The sequence below is a fragment of the Mercenaria mercenaria genome, chromosome 2, assembly GCF_021730395.1.
Source record: "Mercenaria mercenaria strain notata chromosome 2, MADL_Memer_1, whole genome shotgun sequence".
NCBI lineage: Eukaryota > Metazoa > Mollusca > Bivalvia > Venerida > Veneridae > Mercenaria > Mercenaria mercenaria.
In genome coordinates, this window is record NC_069362.1 from 84398134 (window position 1) to 84421035 (window position 22902).

Consider the following 22902-nt stretch of genomic DNA (forward strand, 5'->3'; position numbering starts at 1 on the left):
TTGCTACCATAGAAGACTGCGCATTCTTACATTACAAAAATGTTCTGTTTTTGAGGGAAATCTTCCATTGCAAAACAATGTTTATTCATTAAAGTACTGTCAAAACCCGAAGTATGCTAATTTTCAGTATATACCTAAACACATTTATTGCAATATTACAAACTACTTGTTTCCATGGATACAAAACACGCATTTTGTCACTAATGATAAGGCGCTCAAAGACATTGTCTCCAACAGCTACGTACTTAGTTATAATCTGCAATGTATTATCGAAATAATGTACCATTGATCTCATGGCAAAGCACCAACTTTTTTGCCTCATCATTTTTGTAAGCCACCAGATCCTAAAGAAGAAATGCTGACATTTTCATGTATCACTTTTTGCCGTTTGTTTTGAAAGCACCGTCTAGCCAATCAGAAGACGCGATACAAATCACATGTGTGGGAAGCAAGACTTTCGCGCAAATATAAGGCACGTGAAGCACGGTGGGCGCAAGAACTGGCTCTTTCCTTTCAGAAGGTGAGTATCTAGTTATTGATTTATTCTTTTCTCTGTCTAAACATGTCATATCTTTGATAAGTAAATTGTTCTTTTATTCTTATTTTATTTAATTCTTACCTCTACTGATCTACTTGTTACTTCTAGTTGATATAATGTTAATTGTCATGTTGTTACCAATGGTGTCACGGATTTAATATTTCATGAAGGATTTACTGTGTTTTAACAGTATTTTTAAATCATTTCACAATCAGGATTTCGTCAGTCAGTGTACACAACGCGACTGTGCGGATTCTTTGTTGTGTTAAAACTTTTAAATGCAATGAAATTAACATTGAATCCTTTGCTGTGTTACATACTTTAAACGAGTTTTGTAAACATAGAAATCGTGAAATATCTTAATAGAATCTTCTTGTTAGAATTCAGTCTAAATTTGCAACAAACGGTTAAGCGCAAATTTAGTATTCAAGAAAAAATACATTATGCTTTAACCTTTAGCTTGTTGGCGGCAAGTGATTCTGCCTTTGCTACCAGTGCAGACCAAGATCAGCCTGCACATCATGGTCTTCACTGTTCGCTATTCAGTCAGTAAGTTTTCAGTGAACACCCCTTCGAATAATAAATGGTATTGCCCAGATTGAATGATGGACCAGTCCATTTTAGAAATTTAGCAGTGTAAAGGTTAAATACTAGTATGTTTAGATGAAACAGATACTGTCGTAAGTCAAATCTAGATCGTTTTAAATACTTTGAGAGTCATTCGACTTGTATTTATCATTTCAGTTGAAAGAGCTTGAGTCTTGGCATTATTTTTCGTCAAATCGTCTTTACTAATAACGATTCACCATGTCAACCGACTTCACTAAGGATGAGGACTTTAAGTACCTTGCTATAGATCGTAAGGCTCTGCTGAAGGAGCAGCTCCCTTATGACGGCAAGAAAGCCTGCTGGATCACCGATGAACAAGACGGCTTCACTCGTGCAGAAATTGTTTCCTCCAAGGGTGACGAAATCACTGTCAAAGTGCTGAGAAATAATGAGGTAACATTACCATTATTCATTTCTTTTCCATAGCTCATTTATAGAAGCTAAAATTAGAGCCACAATGTGGACGCATTGGTCCAGTGGTAAAATTGTCTGATTACGAAACCAGGGGTCGTTAGTTCTAGCACCGGCTCCTCCAACTAAAAATACTAACATTTGAATATTTTTAGTCTCGTATATGGGTGCTTTACACCTGGCACGCCAGGGAATGTTCTGGAATTTGAGCGTCTCATGTATCTTGCACTAGCCTCTCACTGACATTGCTAACACTCTTGTGGAGGTTTCGCCCATATCGGTTAACGGTAGCGACTTAAAACAAACTTACAAACAAACAAACAACACTGCGAGCAGTAGTCGACTGAATAAGGTGTCGGTCGCTGAACCATGAGGTCGTGAGTTCAAACCCCTTTATACTTTCTCATGTAACACAAGCTCAAAAATGATTCAAATAAACGAGTTTTCAAAATGTTGCTAAATGATTTCATTTCTATATCAAATCAGTAAAAAATAAGTCAACATGTAATGAGACGGAAAATTAACAATCTAACACGTGTATAGTTTTTTCTGCGGATGTCTCGTTTAATTTACTTTGCAGAGAGAAAGAACGTTAGTGTATATGCAAAATAAATATTTACAATATATAGAGAATAATAAATGAGTGTCTTTTCATATTGAATTTATTAAACGAGTTGAATAAAGTGATAAAGTGCGAGGCCGAGCATTTTATCAATTTTATTCAACTCGTTCAATAAATTCAACGTGGAAATACACAACAGTAGCATTCTTTCATCACATGTAAGCTTTCTATGCTGAAACGTCAAAATTACTTGTTTCTTGCATACCAGACGCCATGACGTCCTGTTTGGTCAGAGACCACCAATTCAAAAAAGTAGAAGTGTCTGATGTTTGTCCGTTCTGATTGATCAGTCATGTAAACAAAGCCAAGAAGTGACATTTTTTTCAAAATTGAATTTAACTGCATTTACAGTATTTTAATATACATTTTGACAAAATTTGCTACATTTTATGTGTATTGAAAGAAAGTTTTATCAGACAAATTTCTCCCGCCATTCCATATGTTTTTCGTCCGATATTTTGGTAGAACTAAGATGGTTCTTGAAAAAAATGTGATTAGATATACATGGTTTCGATTTATGGAAGGCCGTACACGCCATAATGTTATAATGGAAGTCTATGGGAAAATAACTGGTGTTCTCTAACCATTGTACGGACGTTGATTTCCCGCGTCTTGTCTAAAATATGCTACTGTAAGAAAAAAGTGCTACAAAGAATGTTATTCGTTTGATTTCATCTTTACAATTGTTTGTTGAATATGGCATGCAAAAAAAGAAGATTCTATCACTGGCTGTAGGTGAGGATGGGGATATCGGATTCTCGGGTAACTGTTAACGCGGTACCTCGGCAGAACCTTGTTACCGATTAAACAGTTTAATACTCGAGCCGGATATTCCCATCTGCACCTACAACTGGTGAAAGAATCTTATATATGGCTTTATTTCACTCCGACGACGTCAAACATTTGACAAATAAATACGTATCTATAAAAATGTTTGTAAAGGAGGACTGAAGAGCAAAACGTAACTTTGTTTCTTATTTATTAGACATAATATCAAAGTTCAGAAAAAATGAAAGTTCGTCAGTATATAACTGCTAGGATAACTTAATACGCTTCTGTAATGTGTCTAGCGCAAAAGTCGTGCTTTCCCGCGTAAATAAACCAGTTTTGTGACCTGCTTTACATTTCTTTTTACAGAACAGGACTGTGAAGAAGGATGACCTTCAGCAGGTCAACCCACCTAAGTTCGAGTGCTGCGATGACATGGCCAACATGACCTACCTGAATGAAGCCTCTGTATTGAACAACTTGAGACAGAGATACTACCATGGCTTCATCTACGTAAGTTTTAATCATTTTATGTTGGACAAAACTTTAATGTAAAATAGCATCCCGTCATTCTTTTCATTTTTTTTTCGATTGGAAGTAAAAATTCTCCTCTACAATATTTTTAACAAAAGTAATTGATGATGAACTCTATGTATCTTATTTGTATAAAGTTGCTTTTCGATACAAAAATAACCTATCGCAGTTTACTGATTTCAAAATTCGTTCTCCCAGTTGAACATGATTCCCTACATATTACACAATAAAGAATTAATCCTTACAGTTAAGACATGTATTATATTAATCATCCCGAATTTACAAACGAAGAAAGACCCGCACCCATTCAGTTGTTATTCGCCTTCCAATAAAAATACAGTTGAAAATATCATTAAAATCCAATTAAATTCACATAGTCGTGTAGATTAAATTTTGATTTTAACTGTTCTTTTTGACATACTGGTTGCCGCTTTTGACTTTTTTGTTCATGCTTTTGTGAATGACGTTAGAACTCGCAGAAAGGGTTACCCGTGATATTATTGCACCGATCATGGTTGTTCACAGTATAATAAAAGCAGCCTTTTCCTTTCATTCTATTAAAATACAAAATGAAAGTAAAGATTCAATCTTTCAGACATACTCTGGACTCTTCTGCGTCGCCGTGAACCCATACCGTCGTCTGCCAATCTATCTGGACTCCATCATCAGCAAGTACCGCGGCAAGAGGAAGATGGAAATGCCACCCCACTTGTTCGCCGTCGCTGAAGCGGCCTTCCAGAACATGTTGCAAGGTACTTATTAATGCCAAATAAAAAATCTATGTAAAATGAATCGTTATAAACAAATTTTCCAAGAAAGTAAAGGTAGCCAACCATCGACATTTCATTTACTATAAACAAACGAAGCATTTCGAAGGCGATTCCTGTCTCATTATAACAGGGTTTTTACACTAGGAAAACATAGTGAACGTTTTTGTATCATATAGTGAGACTTTCAAATAAATCAGTGTATTTTTAATTTTACCTGCTATTGAATGTAAAGGTTCTAACGCACTCTAACACGAATTAAAACACAACCACTCTAAAGAGAAATTCAGACGTATAATTTGTTTATAACTATTTTGGCGGAAATTCATTGAAAACAGACATAAAAAATATAAACTTTTCGTGAGGTTTTCCGTTACGTAATAGCAGTATAAGGTCTGTACCCAATTGTTTGGCTCTCCTAACGTTTCTTTCATGCTCTGGGAACTGGAAACACGGTATCATTTTTAATATCCTGACATAGGATAAGTTTTGATTTTTCGACCGAATAATTTTATTTCTAACTATACTTTGATATCCTGGCGATACTAATGCTGATTCTAGTAATGCAAAAAGTGGAAGTAAACTAGATAATGAGGTAAGGCGTGCTCATACGACTGACATAAAATCTGATACTAATAAGTAAAACATGTATATACATTGCAAGATAGAAAATGCTGCGTAAAGCATTCTTATTTCGTTCTTTTAGGCCATATCAAATTGATTTGTCGTTCGTCGGAACTACCGCATCAATGATTTCATTCCCGAGAAAAAGAAAAAAAAAATTCACCCGCCCGCACGTACATAAAAATCGCCGAAAAAAATATTTTTTTTTCTGATTACGCGGTCCGGAATGATAACGGTAAACAGGTTTTATCACTGTTTTAATGCGTCAAAGTGATATTGATCGGAATCCATGCGTTCGTAATACATGTAGCTGATGACACAAACTCAAAAAGTCAGGAATTATGGTGTTGTTCATCATTTGTTTTAAATCTGAAGTGTCTGTGCTAGTGCCACACATGGCCTGAGATGTGCCGGTTGGTTATGAAGTAGGCACGTTCTACGATTGTTCAAATTATACAGTGAAAAGAACAAAGCCCGACTTGTAAGACGTGCACGGCCACGGGGATTCAAATTGAAAATATTTGGATTAAACATAGAAATATTGTTCAGATAAAGTTTTCAAACCATTTGTTATCAGTGTGTTTAGTTAAATATTTTAGATCTAGAGCCAAAGCCAGTGCTTTCTTGAAAAAAAAGTTTGTTCACAGATCCTGACTGATGGATCCATCATATTAATTGTCTCGGGCCCAAATCGTTTTGAACGTAACTTCTTTAGTACGGCAGTCAGATATTCTATCAAAATGCATATATTCATTTTTAAAAAATGTTCAGCTTTTCAAATAAGTTGTGTAGATATAAAAAATAATTTCTGTCGTATTGTAACCTCAAGTTTCCCTGTTTGTATATTAATTGGCTGTGAATTGATTGAAAGAAAGAATCTGAAAAAACAGACTTTCCCAACTCAAAATTTCTTGGTCAATCAAAGCACAACAAATAACACTTTTAAAGAGTGGCCATATTGGGATCATTTTTTGTTCATCTGTTATCATTTTTGACTGAAATGAACCTCTACCACAAAAACTTAAGCTAAGCTTATCTGTTAAGAAATTATTCCAATGGATTCGAGCAGTGTCGAAGCATTTGTGTGCCCAACTCCGTTTGGTCTCATTCGTCAAGTGATTTATTACTTTCCCCTCACCTCTACCGTTTGGAGTTTTACTAGGGGCACAAAGTTGCTCATGTGTCGAAGCCATCTAACTGGGTTTCAGAAGATATGTTATTCCACTTGGGTGCCTGTTTTGTCTTAAATATTCCTCATCCTCTGCCGTTAAATGGGCACACCTTCAGATTAATGTAGAACAATCAAAATTAAAAATAAGACACTCATCCCTCAGTAATTATAAATACAAAATAAAAACAAAGTGATTCAGTGAGTTTTAGCAAGAATTTATTTGCAAAACCATTCATGTAGTCTTTAAAACATACAGAAAAGCTATCTACTGTCTTAGTCACACTATAAATGTGTAAGTTCTGTGTTATTCTTAAAGAAATGTTAACTTCATGTATAATCATAACTGCAAAAAAAAAAAAAAAAAAAAAAAAAATACCCGCTCGCTCCATGTAAAAACTACCCGCCTCTGAAAAAATCAAAATTGAGAAAAAAAAAAAAAAAAAAAAATTTCGCTCGCTCGCACCCATTTTTTTTGAAATTTTTCCGAAGAACTATGAATCAATTTGGTATGGCCTTAATGTGTAATTACATTTTTGTGACATTTCGAACGGCGAGGTACATAGCAATAAATCATATCTGACAGACTGAATTCCTGAGGACATCTGTTTATACTTAAATCCCCACCAGGACGATTAGTACATTGAATTGTCAATACTAATTGAAACAGAGTTTACCCAGCTGGCTTTTATTTATTTATGCTGTTATGATTTCAAGTGTTCTTCATTATCTCTACATTTTTTGCACAGGTACGATAATTCATGTTTTTGTTATTGTTGAAAAAAATGTGGGCTCACAATTGATGTATAATACCCTCATGATTAATGCTTATATTCATTCTGTGATATATTATCCCACTTGAAACGAATGGTGTGCATAGTGTCTTCGTCGTACTAAAGCACCTCTCCTGCGTATTCCTGAATGAAAGGAATCAGATATTTTTACTATCCCTAAAGCAACAAATATTCTTTCAAAACGAGGCATACCTCCCTCTTATTTTACCCTTCAAAAATGCAATTGATATAAACCAGATGAATTGTAATTTGTTATGCTAATGATTCAGCGAGGAAAATACAAGAATAACAAAATAATGATATATTTTTTCCTTTGATAAGTATGTTAATAGAATGAAATGAATTCCTGGTGTTTGGATCATTTGCACATTATTATGATAACGTTTTTAACTTATTAACACGCTGTAAAACGTCTGAAAATTCAACTGATTTTATGTGGTCAAAATATTAAATTTTAAAAGCAATTTCCCATTTCTCATTCCAGATCGTGAGAACCAGTCCTGTTTGATTACGTGAGTTATTTAAGCATAATTTAGCCCATTATATTTTGAATATCACAGAATTTGTTCCAGATGCACTTTTCAAAAGATATGACATCATATATTTTTTTATAATGCTATCTAATTATAACATAAATGTTTTGATATTCAAGTAAAGTCAGATATGAAGAATGGAATTAGAAAATTGAAAGTTTAGTGGCTGCTCAAAAACTTTTCCGTTTTCTGCCATTGTCCTCTGAAACATACTTAGAAGTTATATGAAAATAAAATCATGATTTTTGTCCAGTGGTGAATCTGGAGCTGGTAAGACTGAGAACACGAAGAAAGTAATCATGTACTTCGCCAAGGTGGCCGCTCAACTCCAGAAACAGACAGAGGAAGAGAAGGCAGCCGCCGCAGCCTCCAAGAAGGTAAAAGAAATCTGAGTTCGTATTTATCAGTTGCAATATTTCATTTTGACTTTGGAAAATTATGCAGTCTAGACTTTTATTTCAACTTAATACTTATATTGGTGCGTATTTACCACATTGAAATGAAAAAAATGTTGATGATAGCAAATAACACTTACATAACTTGATTACAGGGTACCCTTGAGGACCAGATTGTACAGGCTAACCCTGTACTTGAGGCTTACGGTAACGCCAAGACAACCCGTAACAACAACTCCTCTAGATTCGTAAGTATCAAAGTGTTCGTGTGTCTCCTTCTTTCCAAATTCCTTTCATATAAATCTTCTATAATATCTTGATCTTATTTAACATCCCAGATTTAACGTATTACCGAGAAACGTTTTGTTAATCCATTGTTATATGTTCTATTCCAAAGAAACTTTAACCAGATCCACTTTGTTTTGCTTTTTGCTCTTCTTGTCTATAAGCGTCCTAAAACAAATATTTTGTTCAGGTGTTATTTATTTTCTACCCTGCCCAAAGATTTCCCAGTATGTATATAACCCCAAATTCAAAGTCGAAAATCCTGTCTTATAAACCTCTGTACTTTCCTTAGAATATATGTACCATCCTACATAATCGTATCTTCTCTACAATCATGATTTAATCCTTCCTATGCCATTCCGGGATTATTTGTTTTACCTTAATACTATCCAGGCCACCGTACCCTCTGCATGTTTAGCGTTAGGAAATTAAAAAAATGTCGGAACAAAGAGGGAAACAAAATCCAAGCATTTGGTTTGTCAGTGTTTCAATAACTAACGCTAAACATATATTTAATTTTGAGTTTCCTATCTCGTTTAACTAACCTCCTTATTTTAGCTCAGTCGATTGGGATGAGCTTGATATTGCCGGAGAGCTTGACATGCAAGCGGTGTCCTAGAGGTAAAAGTCCTCCAAAGTGACACGTAAGTAACGAATGAAGTAGCTGTAGTGCTTTGATGTACAGACGTGTGTGGTGTTCGTTTCAGTTAGTTCTTCTAGCGATATTGTGTCGTAATTTCTTATTATGACTTTTTAATGTAGTTTAATGTGACTCAGTACTAAGTGCAATGAAATTGTAAAATCGCTCGTCTAAATATTTCTTCCCTGTCTCATGAAGGTGAAAGAGAATAAGTCCGACCGTGTTATGACTGTTTACAAAAGTACAAGTTTTTAAAAGGTCAGATATGGGATTTGTAAATGGTGCAGGAATTATTTGGCGCCCTGTAGTTTATTAAAAACAAAATTAAATTATTTCTTTGGATCTGTTATACCGGAATAATTCAAGGCATATAGTAACTGTTTCGTTGTAGTAGCAGGAAAGAATCCAGGTGTTGTCAAAGACATTAATTTAGGCACAGGTGGGCATCTGCCTAGAAATATAGACACTTTGTAAGTCAGATAAGATCAGCCATAATAACAATTAGCACATAAGTACAATGTTGTGCACTTGCATTTCTAAAGTTGTAAGAATATGTGATATATCATTTCACAGGGTAAGTTCATCCGTATCCACTTTGGTCCCACTGGAAAGATCGCTGGATGTGACATTGAGACATGTAAGTTTTTGTACCTGTACTTTACCTGCAAAAAATACAGCTAGAAATACAATAGCCCTTAATATTTTAGGCGATTAGTACCTCGTTTCTTTTCTGTTTGAAACACTTATATGGAAAATTGTTACCAGTAAATATATATTATTCATAAGCATATACACGGAAATATAACATTCACTGCGTAGCTTTTGACAAACCGTTATGAAAATTTATGTTATTTTCAAAATCATTTAATTAACAAACATATATCTGATTCTAGACCTGCTAGAAAAGTCTCGTGTAACATACCAACAGTCTGCTGAGAGAAACTACCACATCTTCTACCAGATGTTAACACCTGCCTTCCCCAAGTACCACGGTGAGTGTGATTGAAACACCGATTAAGTCACATTTACTCCAATGCATGTTGTAAGAATTCTGCGTTGTAAAAATGGTGTTTTGTTTTGTTCTGGTTAATTACGAAGTATATTTCAGTTTCATTTCCATATTTCAGAAATGTGCCTGATGAGCCCCGACCCAGGTCTCTTCTCATTCATCAACCAGGGTGTGCTGACCGTCGATGGTATTGACGACGTTGAGGAAATGAAAGCCACAGATGTAAGATTTTACTGACTATACCCGATAGAAAGGGAACATACTGCAAATATACAAAAGAACAATAAAATATTGGTTCTCAAATACGCATCCTTTATTTCCGTTTCCGAATAACATAAAAGCAAAATTTCGAAGGTTACGAAGTCAATCAAAATCTCGATATTGTTCATGCCAGAACTTTTCCTTCTACTGAACGCTGAAATACTTGTGTTTACACAAAATCTGATTTTAGTTGAAGTATTCAGTAGTGTGGTTAGATATAAAATATTCAAGAGGATGTAATTATGCCTGCTATTGGTTGAATTTATGCTGAAATGGCGATATGTATCGTTTGTAATGTTTCAGGATGCCTACGATGTGTTGGGCTTCAGTCAGGATGAGAAGAACAGCTTGTACAAGATCACTGCCGCTATCGTCCACTTTGGTGAGATGAAATTCAAGCAAGCCCCCAGAGAAGAACAGGCTGAATGTGACGGCACAGTTGGTAAGACCCTAGACATCTGACAGTTTGTTAATGTTCAGTCGCAAAACGCTTTTGTTGATTTAGTATTTGAAATTTGAAATGCAGTTTTTAGATTTGTAAAATATATTTTGTTTCCGTTTATAAAAAAACTGTAACAAGCATCGCAGTGTACTTTGAGTTCTTTTAAGAGTCAGAAGGGGTATTTAATTCTATTATCTAGTTTTTATTTAATTAACTAATGTTTCTGTATTAGTTATATATCTAGTAGAACTACATGATATGTCTTACAGAGGCGGAGAAGGTTGCATTACTTATGGGTATCAACTGCGGAGATTTGATCAAAGGTTTGCTTAAACCAAAGATCAAGGTCGGTACCGAGTTCGTCACCCAGGGACGTAACAAGGAGCAAGTTGTCAACTCAGTCGGTGCTATTGCTAAGTCCACCTATGCCCGTATGTTCGACTGGCTCGTCAAAAGAGTTAACCAGACCCTTGATACAAAACAAAAGAGAAATTACTACATTGGTGTGTTGGACATTGCCGGTTTCGAAATTTTTGACGTAAGTATAGATACTGACAATGATAATTTTCATAACGAAGTAGTTGTTTTAAAATAAAATACGACCCCAGCCATAATGAATGTCTTACACGTACGAGAGAGGTAACTGATTTTGATGATTTCACTCACATGTTGTTACGATGTGTCTTCCTATCGTTTTTGCTCAAATACAACTGTTCAAAACGTCAATGAATCATTAACTGTACCAACAGTATAATGATGATATGTTTGAGAAAAAAATCAGATCAAACTTAGATTTATATAATTACAGTTCAACAGTTTTGAGCAATTGTGTATCAACTACACCAATGAGAGACTCCAGCAGTTCTTCAACCATCACATGTTCGTACTGGAACAGGAAGAATACAAGAAAGAAGGTATCCAATGGGAGTTCATTGACTTTGGTATGGACTTGCAAGCCTGCATTGAACTGATTGAAAAGGTAAATGAATAACATTTAAGTATGGATAGAAAATATTCCTTGCAGTCGTTAACGTTCAGCTAATTGCTCGGCAAATATATAGAAATGCAAGGGATAGACTAATGCAGTATCTTATGCCTTTTATTTACCTTTTATGAGGCAAATGTTATAATCATAGTTTACTCCGTATTAGCTTGTAATATTCAGTTAACGCATTTTTCAGCCCATGGGTATCTTGTCTATTCTTGAAGAAGAATGCATGTTCCCCAAGGCTTCAGATAAGACATTTGAAGACAAACTGATGACTAACCATCTTGGAAAGTCAAAGGCCTTTGGTAAAGTCGTCAAGAGTAGAAAGGGAGGTGGCAACGCTCACTTTGAATTGCATCACTACGCCGGAGCTGTAAGTTTACAAAGTTATATGTTTGCAGTTTAGACCACGCCAATTATAGCAGATCTCAGAATAAGTGCTTTATTGTTACAGATATTTTCTAGCTTATCAGTCCTTAGAATACCATTAACCTTTCACATACGTTATTCTAGCATCTTGCATAAGACACTACGTTTTATGCAGTGTTAAGCTGCTCGTTCACAAGTCCCTCAAAGTTTGCGAATTATTTGAAAGTTACAATTGATATCAACTTCTGTATGATCTTTTCAGTGAATGCAAAATTAAAAAAACACTTAGTTTCGAAAAGAGTAAAAACTTTCGCGACGCTTTGGACATTGTAAACAAAACAGAAATTCTGCATAATAATGGTTGTCATTTCTTGCCTTATATTTCCATGTTGGATACACAATTTTAAAATCAAAGTACGTGCGAAAGTATTTTTCTTCACGGCTTTAAAAGCAAATGTCTAAAGTACGAGGTGCAGTGAAATATAAAACATGTAATTGCTAAACTTTCACAATCTAGTAATGCTCGATATCATAAAACGACAGGTGCCTTACAACATTACATCTTGGTTGGACAAAAATAAGGATCCATTGAATGAGACTGTGGTCGGCACCCTTTCCGAATCAAAGGAGCCGCTCGTGGCTGAATTCTTCAAGTTACCACCAGGTATGAAGACATATTTACACTCTTGCTTACGGATTGTACAATAATTACAACACAGTTAAGAAAACTATACATTGCATTAGTATGTTTCATTACTTACAACAATGTGTTATTTCAGTGATCCTTAAGATTTTTCCAAGTCCAAGTCTGCTATTGCTTATACAAACTGAAACCTTGCATTACAGCACCAGAAGGTGGCGGCGGTGGTAAGAAGAAGGGAAAGTCTTCTGCTTTCCAGACCATCTCCTCTGTCCATAGGGTATGTGAAGTTATACGTATACAAATACTGTGATAGATCTTTTGTGTTCCATTTTAGCCACGATCAATTTAATTTAGTAGAATTCACGAGTAGAATATGACGTTAATGGTCAATAATGTTTTGATTCAGGCAATAACCACACTTCAAAGTTCAAAAGACTGGATAATTCCGATGAAATAAAAATAAAAAAGGTAGAAATGATTTACAGTAGACTTACTTTCACTTGTTGCATTCGATTGTTTCTCTCGCGATACAGTTTACATAACTTGACTAATGTGTATGCCATTTCACGTGCAGGAATCATTGAACAAGCTGATGAAGAACTTGTACACCACCCATCCTCACTTTGTACGTTGCATCATTCCCAACGAGTTGAAGACTCCAGGCTTGATTGATGCCGCCCTCGTCCTCAACCAGCTCCAATGTAACGGTGTACTTGAAGGTATCCGTATCTGTAGAAAGGGCTTCCCCAGCAGAATCATCTACTCTGAATTTAAACAGAGGTAGCATTATATATTATTCTTCTACTAACATGTAATAACTAATGTCATACTTGAGCTGATTAATGTTTGGCAGAGTATAACGTTTAAATATCGCGAACAGTGTGTTAGTTATCGTTAAAAGAATGGACAAAAAATCATTAATGTTAATGCAATGACGATAAAACATGCACTAACTACATTTTTCCTTGGGCAGATATTCCATCCTGGCTGCTGATGCTGTCCCTGCAGGTTTCCATGACGGCAAAGAAGTCACGACCAAAATTCTGGCTGCTCTGCAGATGGACCCTAACGAATACAAGATCGGAAACACCAAGGTCTTTTTCAAGGCTGGTGTATTGGGTAATCTTGAAGACATGCGTGATGAACGTCTTTCCAAAATTGTCTCCCTGTTCCAGGCCCATATCAGAGGTTACCTCATGCGCAAACAGTATAAGAGACTTGGAGACCAAAGGTTTGTAGAATTGTAATACAGTAAAATGCATAATCTTCAAATACAGGATATTTAATTATTTTATGTAAAGTCTACAACGCATCATTGCATTCTTAAACGAAATTTACTTCGGGACTTTAATAATTGTGTATCATATGTAATATAAGCTAAAATGTAAGTCGCAGAATGAATTTTAAGAATTAAATGCCCGTGCGGTAAACGGTACTTGATTGTTTTTATTAAAATTTCAGAACTGCATTGTCTAAAATCCAGAATAACATCAGGAAATATATGGTTTTGAAAAACTGGCAGTGGTGGAAACTTTACACTAAGGTCAAGCCTCTGCTCAGTGCTGCTGCAGCTGAAGATGAGATGAACCAGATGAAGGAAGAATTTGCTAAAACAAAGGAGGAACTTGCCAAGGTTGAAAAGATCAAGAAGGAGCTGGAAGAAAGATGTGTTGTTCTCCAGAGAGAAAAGGACGATCTTAAACTGGAATGCTCCGCAGAGCTTGATACTCTTGCTGACATGGAAGAAAAAGTTGAAAACCTTATACAGCAAAAGGCCGAATATGAAAGTCAAATTAAGGAACTCGAAGACAAATGTTTAGATGACGAAGAGGCTGTTGCTGCTCTTGAAGCTGCCAAGGCTGCAATGAAGGAAGAGACAGCTAGGCTCAAAGGAAACATCGAAGAGCTTGAGGGATCTTTAAAGAAAGCTGAACAAGAAAAACAACACAAGGACAATCAAATCAGAACTCTTCAAGATGAGATGACGCAACAAGATGAGCAAATTGGAAAACTCAACAAAGACAAGAAGAATTTGGAAGAAACTGTTAAGAAAACGCAAGATGCCCTTGCCGCTGAAGAAGACAAAGTCAATCACCTCAACAAACTCAAACAAAAGCTTGAATCTACTCTTGATGAAGTAGGTTAATCTGTGTTTTCTAAATTAGTAAAAATTATCATTGATAGTGGTCATGATATCTGTTTATATTTTGTACACTGGAAATAAATGTGGCTCATTAAACTTTTAAAATGATGTAAGAAGTGTATCTTATGAATCTGTTTTCGACATTTCTTTATTTATGTACATTTCCATTGACAGCTTGAGGATAACCTTGAGCGCGAGAAGAAAGTCCGCGGTGATGTAGAAAAGGTCAAGAGGAAGGTTGAGCAGGACCTCAAGGCCACCCAGGAAATGGTTGACGAACTAGAACGTGTCAAGGGCGACCTTGAAGGCAACGTTAAGAAGTAAGTTACGTGTAATGTATTCTTACAAACGATAAGAACATGAAATAATCATTTCCTGCTTACAAAAGAAGTTTCAGTAGATTTAAAGTTTTGGCTCAGTTTATACTTTAATGTGTTTCTTGCAGGAAGGAAGCTGAAATCAAAAGCCTCAATGCAAAACTCGAAGACGAGCAAGGACTAGTTGCCCAGCTCCAGAGAAAGATCAAGGAACTCCAAGCGCGTATTGAAGAACTCGAAGAAGAACTTGAGACCGAGAGACAGAACAGAGCTAAGGTATTAAGAGTGTTGCCTGTTTAAATGACACAACATATATTTCTTCACAGTGTCAATGAATTACATAATCCAGTTTGTACCCTTCGTGGCAGACCAAACTGTTGGCAGAAAAGGGTATAAAACTTATTTTTTAAATTTAAAACAAGACCTTTTCTTAGAAATGCAAAATATGCACATTGCAGTGTAAAATCAGTAAAACATAAACTTTTGAAAAAAACCCGTTTTGGATGCTACTTCCTATAAACGAAAAACCTAGTAGCTTGTATTTGAACTGAAAAATGTTTCTAAAATTTGTACCTTAGGTTGAGAAACAGAGAAACGAACTCAACCGTGAACTCGAAGAACTTAGTGAGCGTCTGGATGAAGCTGGTGGTGCTACTGCTGCTCAAATTGAGTTGAACAAGAAACGTGAACAGGAACTTCTTAAACTTCGCCGTGAGCTTGAGGACTCCGCTCTTGAACATGAATCCACCATCTCCTCCCTGCGCAAGAAGGCACAAGATACCAGCAATGAAATGGCTGACCAAGTCGACCAGCTTACCAAAGTCAAACAGAGGTTAGTACTCAACAATATGCTGAGAAATATTATTTACAGTTATGGAACATGACATCTACATGCTATCGAATGTTTTGCTAAGTTTTCTCTATATAAATCCTAATTAATCTTAAAACTATTGACTTGCTTACATATGTAAAACATCATCATATTGTACTGCATTTAGATCTAGCTTACGAATCGAAACATAGTTTAAAAAATTCTTTTACCGTCTAGGCACACATATTTACAAAAGTTCAAGTTCTATCTGAAACGATCATTCTAGTGAATAATATGCACTTACAAATTTAATCAACAGGATTGAAAAAGAGAAACAACAGCTGAAGCACGAAATCGCTGACTTGCAAGATCAGCTTGCAAATGCTTCGAAGAAGGGAGTAAGTAACTCTTTGGGTAAAGGCGTCGAAACTCTTTCATAAACAACTTCTTTATGTTCCAAGTATTCCAGTTTTGAACATTTTTCTGACTTTTCATTTTGAATGTGACTCTAGCGCGCAGTACCGTATGATTCAATAAATATTATAAAAATATGTCATGAAAACAACAGATTTCAGGAACATAAGGTATTCCTTTTTGAACTGCGACGCATGCATTATACACATAACGGTTCACTTCAGTTATTTGCAATCATTAATTCTGTGAACAAAATAAAAAAAACTTAAAAATAATTCTTCGACAGGGCATGTCTGAGAAGATGTCCAAACAAGTTGAGGCTCAAATCTCTGACCTTAACGCACGTCTTGACGAGAGCGGAAGAAACATCCAAGAATTACAGTCCTCTAAAGCAAGATTGCAATCTGAAAACTCTGAACTCACTCGCCAGCTTGAGGAAGCAGAAAGCAAGGTCAACCAGCTGTCACGTGACCGCTCAAACCTTGCAACCATCCTTGATGAAGCCAAACGTAGCTTGGAAGACGAAACTAGGGTGAGGATTTGTTGTGTCTTATGTTTTCTCATTTACTTTCTTTTGACACAATGCCTCTGTTTTTGAAATGTTGAATTCTTCTTCTTTCATTTCTTCTTACAAACGTATAAAAATTAAGATACAATAATGTTGCATTGCTGTTTCTTTTCAGGCTCGTCAGAAACTGTCTGCTGAATTGCGCAACTTAATGGCTGACATGGATGCTCTCCGTGAACAACTTGAGGAAGAAAGTGAGGCTAAGGCCGACCTTCAAAGACAACTCTCCAGAGCTAACGCTGAAGCTCAGTCATGGCGCGTCAAGTACGAGACAGAAGGTATGGCACGTGCTGAGGAACTCGAAGAGATTAGACGAAAACTCACAAGCAAGCTTCAAGAGACTGAAGCTTCCCTAGAAGCCGCAAGTTCTAAGGTCAGTGCTCTTGAGAAGACGAAATCTAGACTCCAGCTGGAACTCGAGGATGCTGTTGTAAATAGTGACAGAGCTTCATCCTTGGTTACACAACTTGAGAAGAGAAACAGATCATTCGACAAGACCATTGCGGACTGGCAGGCAAAGGTACACTCCCTGCAGGCCGAAGTAGAAAGCGCACAGAAGGAAAGTAGAAGCTACTCTTCTGAGTTGTACCGAACAAAGACTCAGTATGAAGAAATAGTCTCAACTGTTGACACATTGAGAAGAGAGAATAGCAACCTTACAGGTTAGTCTTGCCGATAATTACCTACTTAGGTTTAGATAAATTTTTAGGAACGAAAATATACGAAAAAGAATGTTAATAGGCATAAGCTATATTACAAATTGAACAACCTTTATAGTCAAATAATGTTACAATACATCGAGAAAGCAACACATTTTCGAGTGCACAAGGTAAAGATTTTAAAGTTGGTTTCGTTGCTAAATCAAGTTTGTGTAATTTTACATTGACTCCATATACGTAGACAAACTTTATTACTGCATTTCACATGATATCAACAGACATCGGGATCAGCAAGAAATTGTTATTCCCGACATTGTTCCTCATGTTGCTACCAACGGCTACATATAACTGACCAAAATAATCCATGGCTGACCTAAATAATCGATAGTGTCAAACTTCTGGAGATAACACATTAACCATAAAAAAGAACTGTTTATTTAGTCTATGTATTTGTTTTTGAACAAAACCAAAATACCTAGATGACCAACCATGAATATTGTCTATTGTACACGGTTGTAATGTTCTTTGAGTTAAGGTTGTTAGAACGTAGCAATCCTTATTGGATCTTTGTCCCAATTACATTTTTAAATGCATACAATAAGTAAACATATGCATATCAAAGGGTTATCTCTTTTGAGGTGTGCTATACTTAGTGTTTTCATTTGTATTTTTTTTCTAGCTGAGATCCACGACTTAAGTGACCAAATATCGGAGGGAAGCAGAAACGTGCACGAAAACGAAAAGATCCGTCGTCGTCTCGAGTTGGAAAAACAAGAACTTCAGGCTGCTCTCGAAGAAGCAGAGGGAGCCCTTGAACAGGAAGAGGCAAAGGTAACACGTACTCAACTTGAGATGGCTAGTATCCGTTCCGAAATTGACAGACGCATTGCCGAGAAGGATGAGGAATTTGAAAACACAAGGTAATTATATATCGTAACTATCTGTTAGAGTATAACAAAAGGTATCTTTAACCACTTGTAGGATATGAATATAACAGTTGCTACACGTGTAAGTCTAACGAAGAAGATATTGACATAAAAAATAATGTTGTTTTGAGACTAAAGATTATAGTAAGCTACACATAAAATCCAGAATATTACTTTGTTTTTGCCAGTTATTTGGATAAGGTAATATCTTTTTTAACTTAAAATGCATTTAATATAGTATATAGTATTTTTAATGTCTATATTGTAGACGCAATCAAGCTCGTGCTCTTGAATCTATGCAAGCGACACTCGAAGCAGAGGTCAGAACCAAAACTGAAGCACTCCGTGTACGCAAGAAGCTTGAAAAGGATATCAACGAACTTGAATCCGCTGTTGACACTGCTAACCGTGTAAGAGCGGATATGGAAAAGAATGCCAAGAGATATCAAGAACAATGCAGAGAGTTCCAGGCCGCTCTTGAGGAAGAAAGGCGCAAGACCTCAGAGGCTATTGAGTCTATATCAATTGTTGAGCGACGTGTAACTGCCGTCCAGATGGAATCAAATGAATTGCGCAACGCAGTTGAAGTCGCTGAACGAGCTCGTAAGGCAGCTGAAAACGAACTTGTTGAGACCTCTGATCGTGTTAATGAGCTTTCATCTCAGCTGCAAAGTATTTCCGGCCAGAAGAGGAAACTTGAAGCCGATATCAGTGCAATGAATGCTGATCTCGAAGAAATGAGCGGAGAAATCAGACGTGCCGACGAACAGGCCAAAAAGGCAATGATTGACAATGCTCGCTTTGCTGATGAGTTACGAGCAGAAAAAGAGCACTCATCTTCTGTTGAGAAGATGCGTAGGTCCCTTGAAACTCAGTTGAGGGAAGTTTCACTGCGTCTCGACGAAGCTGAGTCGAAAGCGCTCAAGGGAGGAAAGGCCGCCATTGCCAAGCTCGAATCAAGGGTAAGACTCATCAAAATTAATATCTGTAAATTTAAAACGTGTACTTTTTTAATTTATATGTAGATCATAATGAAAAATAAATATATACAATACAAAACCTTTGCTTATGTGAAATAGTTAATGTTATTGTAAAAGTTGCCGTTAAAGATTTAAATAATTTAACAGAAATATTTTGTCAAGAGAACTAGTAACTGGTAATGTATTCATTCAGATTGTTGAACTTGAAAATGAGCTTGACAGTGAACAACGCCGCCACGCTGAAACCCAAAAGAACACTCGCAAAGCTGACCGTCGTCTGAAGGAACTCGCCTTCCAGGTCGATGAGGACAGGAAGAACCAAGATCGTCTGCAAGACTTGATTGATAAACTTCAGAACAAGATCAAGGTTTACAAACGCCAGGCCGAGGAAGCTGTACGTAAATTTAGAAATTATTTTTAATATAAGATATACCATTAAATGTATTAGAAATAAGTAAAAGAACAGTATCTACAATAGCATAAATGTGGTGGTTTGGGTGGTAGATTATACCAGAAAAATGCATCAGGCCATTGTACTTGTGAATAAAAAAATACTTTTATTACGTGACTTTTTAGTGAAATATTTAACCACTACTGCGAAATATATATGGTTATTAATCCCCCGCCGTGGCGGAGGGATTATAGGAATGGTCTGCGTCCGTCCGTCCTTCCGTCCTTCCGTCTTTCCGTCCTTCCGTCCGTCCGTCCTTCCGTCCGTAACAAAATCGTGTCCGGTCCATATCTCCTAAACCCCTTGAAGGATTTTCATGAAACTTGGATCAAATGATCACCTCATCAAGACGATGTGCAGAACCCATGGGTCAGCCTTGTCGGTTCAAGGTGAAGGTCACAACTCAAGGTCAAAGGTTTGAGCCTGCCATTTTGTGTCCGCTCTATATCTCCTAAACCCCTTGAAGGAATTTTATAAAACTTGGGTCAAATGATCACCTCATCAAGACGATGTGCAGAACCCATGAGTCAGCCATGCCGGCTCAAGGTCAAGGTCACAACTTAGGGTCAAAGGTTTTGAGCCTTCCATTTGTGTCCGCTCTATATCTTCTAAACTCCTTGAAGGATTTTCATGAAACTTGGGTCAAATGATCACCTCATCAAGACGGTGTGCAGAACCCATGGGTCAGCCTTGTTGGCTCAAGGTCAAGGTCACAACTCGAGGTCAAAGGTTTGAACCTTCCATTTTGTGTCCGCTCTATATCTCCTTAACCCCTTGAAGGAATTTTATAAAACTTGGGTAAAATGATTACCTCATCAAAACGATGTGCAGAAATTATGAGTCAACCATGCCAGCTCAAGATCAAGGTCACAACTAATGGTCGAAGGTTTGAGCCTTCCATTTTGTGTCCACTCTGTATCTCCTAAACCCCTTGAAGGATTTTCATCAAACTTGGGTCAAATGATAACCTCATCAAGAACTCATGAGTCAGCCATGTCAACTCAAGGTCAAGGTCACAACTGAAGGTCAAAGGTTTCAGCTCTGTATCTCCTAAACCCCTTGAAGGATTTTCATGAAACTTGGGTCAAATGATCACCTCATCAAGACGTTGTGCAGAATTCATGAGTCAGCCATGTCAGTTCAAGGTCAAGGTCACAGCTAAAATCAAAGGTTTACCCTTTCACTATTCATAGCAGTGGCGGGGGATTTAGCTGTCTTTCAGACTGCCTTGTTTAAAATATATTTTTGGCTGGAACGGATATACAAAATTAGTGAAAGTCCGGGTTAAACAATTGAAAAAATATGAGACTCAAAGAAACTTGTATACATGTAAGTTGAAAATATCTAGTCACTCGTATTCATTCAACGGCATGCAGGAAAACATAAAATCTAGTGTCCACTTAGTTAAAGATATTTAAGTTGTACATTGAAAAGAATATTCTCTAAATAATTCTTTTGGGTTTGAAGCCCTATATCATGTTTGCACATTTACTTGAACGTGGCACACCACATATTTTTTTCTATATAAAATCATGCAAGAATAATGCAAGTAAAAATAGTGTCAATGTCTTAAAATTTTATAAACTAATATTCTACTATAATTCTTTATAGCCTTTATTAGATGAAAGAAAATAAGCAGTTTAAGAAATAAATGTCAATATTTGTAAAAAGAAGAAGAAGAAGAAGAAATTAAAATTCTAACATTGCAGGAGGAGGTAGCCGCCATTAACTTGGCTAAGTACAGAAAGGTTACGGATGAGCTGGAAAGTGCCGAGGAGCGCGCAGACTCCGCTGAAAACTCCTTGCAGAAGGCTCGTCTCACAAACCGAAGTCTTTCCGCCACCCAAAGTTCAAGCACTGTTGTGAAGAGGACAAAAATTGTTCACGAAGCCTAAACACAAAAATCTCACGTAAAGGTACCTTGGATTAAAATTAATCTACACAATGTTGTCACATTTATACGTAATTACATGTATTTCTTGAAGGCCTACAGTCACAGTAAGTGCTGAATATATTTGCAAGTAAGTCGTCCATACCTTGAATTGGAAGCATTAGAGAAAATTAAATTCACGTTTTTCTAATGCTTTGATAAACGCTACAGCTAAAAGACTGGCCCAAGTATGAAATGAATAGAATCATAATTTACTAGCAGTGTAACCACATTATCACGCAAGGTTGTACTAATATACTTTTGCATAATTAGGATAAATAAGAAACACGAGGCTCTTCATTTCCATTTACCTTCGTATGCAGTGGGAGATGATGTAGACTGGGATATCCGACCTACTGCTTTGAACGTTAACTTGAAACAAGATTCTGACTTTATATATATTTGTTTTCAGACGATTTTGATACTTGGTTCCCTTGAAGTTATTCCGCTTCCATCGTACTTCTTAGTACCTCAACATCTTTCTAACCATCGAGAGTGATGACATCAGTATTATGGAGGAGATATACGTTGAAACGCTCCACAAATGGGACACTCCACAATTGATTAGTGTTGAAACACTGATAAATACAGTAAAATGTGAAAGGACGGTGCTGTTTGAGTGTATTCTTTACGGCTCTTGGTTACATTAACTTTGATTTACGCGAGACACTACATAAAATATATGCCAAGACTCATATTTATTTAAAAAAGATATTGTAACCAAGTAAGTATCAGGATAGACAAAATCTGCACTATAAGACCTATAAGACAATTATATTCATCGGTCATCTTCATGAGAACTTGCCGTGATCATAAACTATAAAAAGGACAGCTCCATAGTGGCCCCAGTGTAATATGTTCCCTGGAAAATTAACTGGGGTCAGCAGTATGATCTCTCGTTTGGTAATTGTTGATGACATATTTGTATTGTTATATAGACCACATGGCTCTATGAAGGATTGTCGTATGGCTATGTAGAAAAATACAATGTTACCTTGTTTACCTTCACGAATAAAGAAGAAAAAACCACGTATGTTTTAAGTTTTGTTTTAAGGGCTATAACAAAAATAACTTTCTCAATACGGAATTCATATCAAACAAAACAATTGAATTATTGGGTATGTTACAAACCCTCTGAGGATATATCATGGGTCAGTGTGATGCATTGGGAGGGAGTGGGTGTCTGAATTCTACTATTTACGTTACATGTTAACCTTGATCGTCAGTATAGCAACCCACTGATTCCTTTGTTTTATCGACCACATACTATAAAAATCTACGTACCATCGCTAGAGCTAGAGTC

General features: G+C 36.4%; 1 protein-coding gene across 2 annotated transcripts; it reads left to right on the forward strand.

The window, feature by feature from the left end:
* Positions 1-391: 391 nt before the first annotated feature.
* LOC123564457 (myosin heavy chain, striated muscle-like) lies at positions 392-22628 on the forward strand. Of its 2 annotated transcripts, XM_045358070.2 has the most exons (30): positions 392-520; positions 1283-1540; positions 3318-3461; positions 4078-4234; positions 7320-7347; positions 7622-7745; positions 7919-8011; positions 9262-9325; positions 9582-9680; positions 9816-9919; positions 10262-10400; positions 10670-10938; positions 11209-11379; positions 11582-11761; positions 12301-12421; positions 12604-12677; positions 12975-13180; positions 13374-13631; positions 13862-14537; positions 14718-14863; positions 14989-15136; positions 15439-15692; positions 15991-16069; positions 16372-16617; positions 16769-17315; positions 17992-18232; positions 18507-19200; positions 19412-19612; positions 21379-21585; positions 22012-22628. In XM_045358070.2, the coding sequence occupies exons 2-29, from the start codon at positions 1346-1348 to the stop codon at positions 21562-21564; spliced, it is 5844 nt and encodes a 1947-aa protein (XP_045214005.2). In that variant the 5' UTR covers positions 392-520; positions 1283-1345; the 3' UTR covers positions 21565-21585; positions 22012-22628. The 2 variants fall into 2 exon arrangements, with proteins under 2 accessions (XP_045214005.2, XP_045214006.2); XM_045358071.2 differs by lacking the exons at positions 392-520; positions 1283-1540; positions 3318-3461; ... (2 more) ...; positions 7622-7745; positions 7919-8011 and adding an exon at positions 8642-8692.
* The last annotated feature ends 274 nt before the right edge of the window (positions 22629-22902 follow it).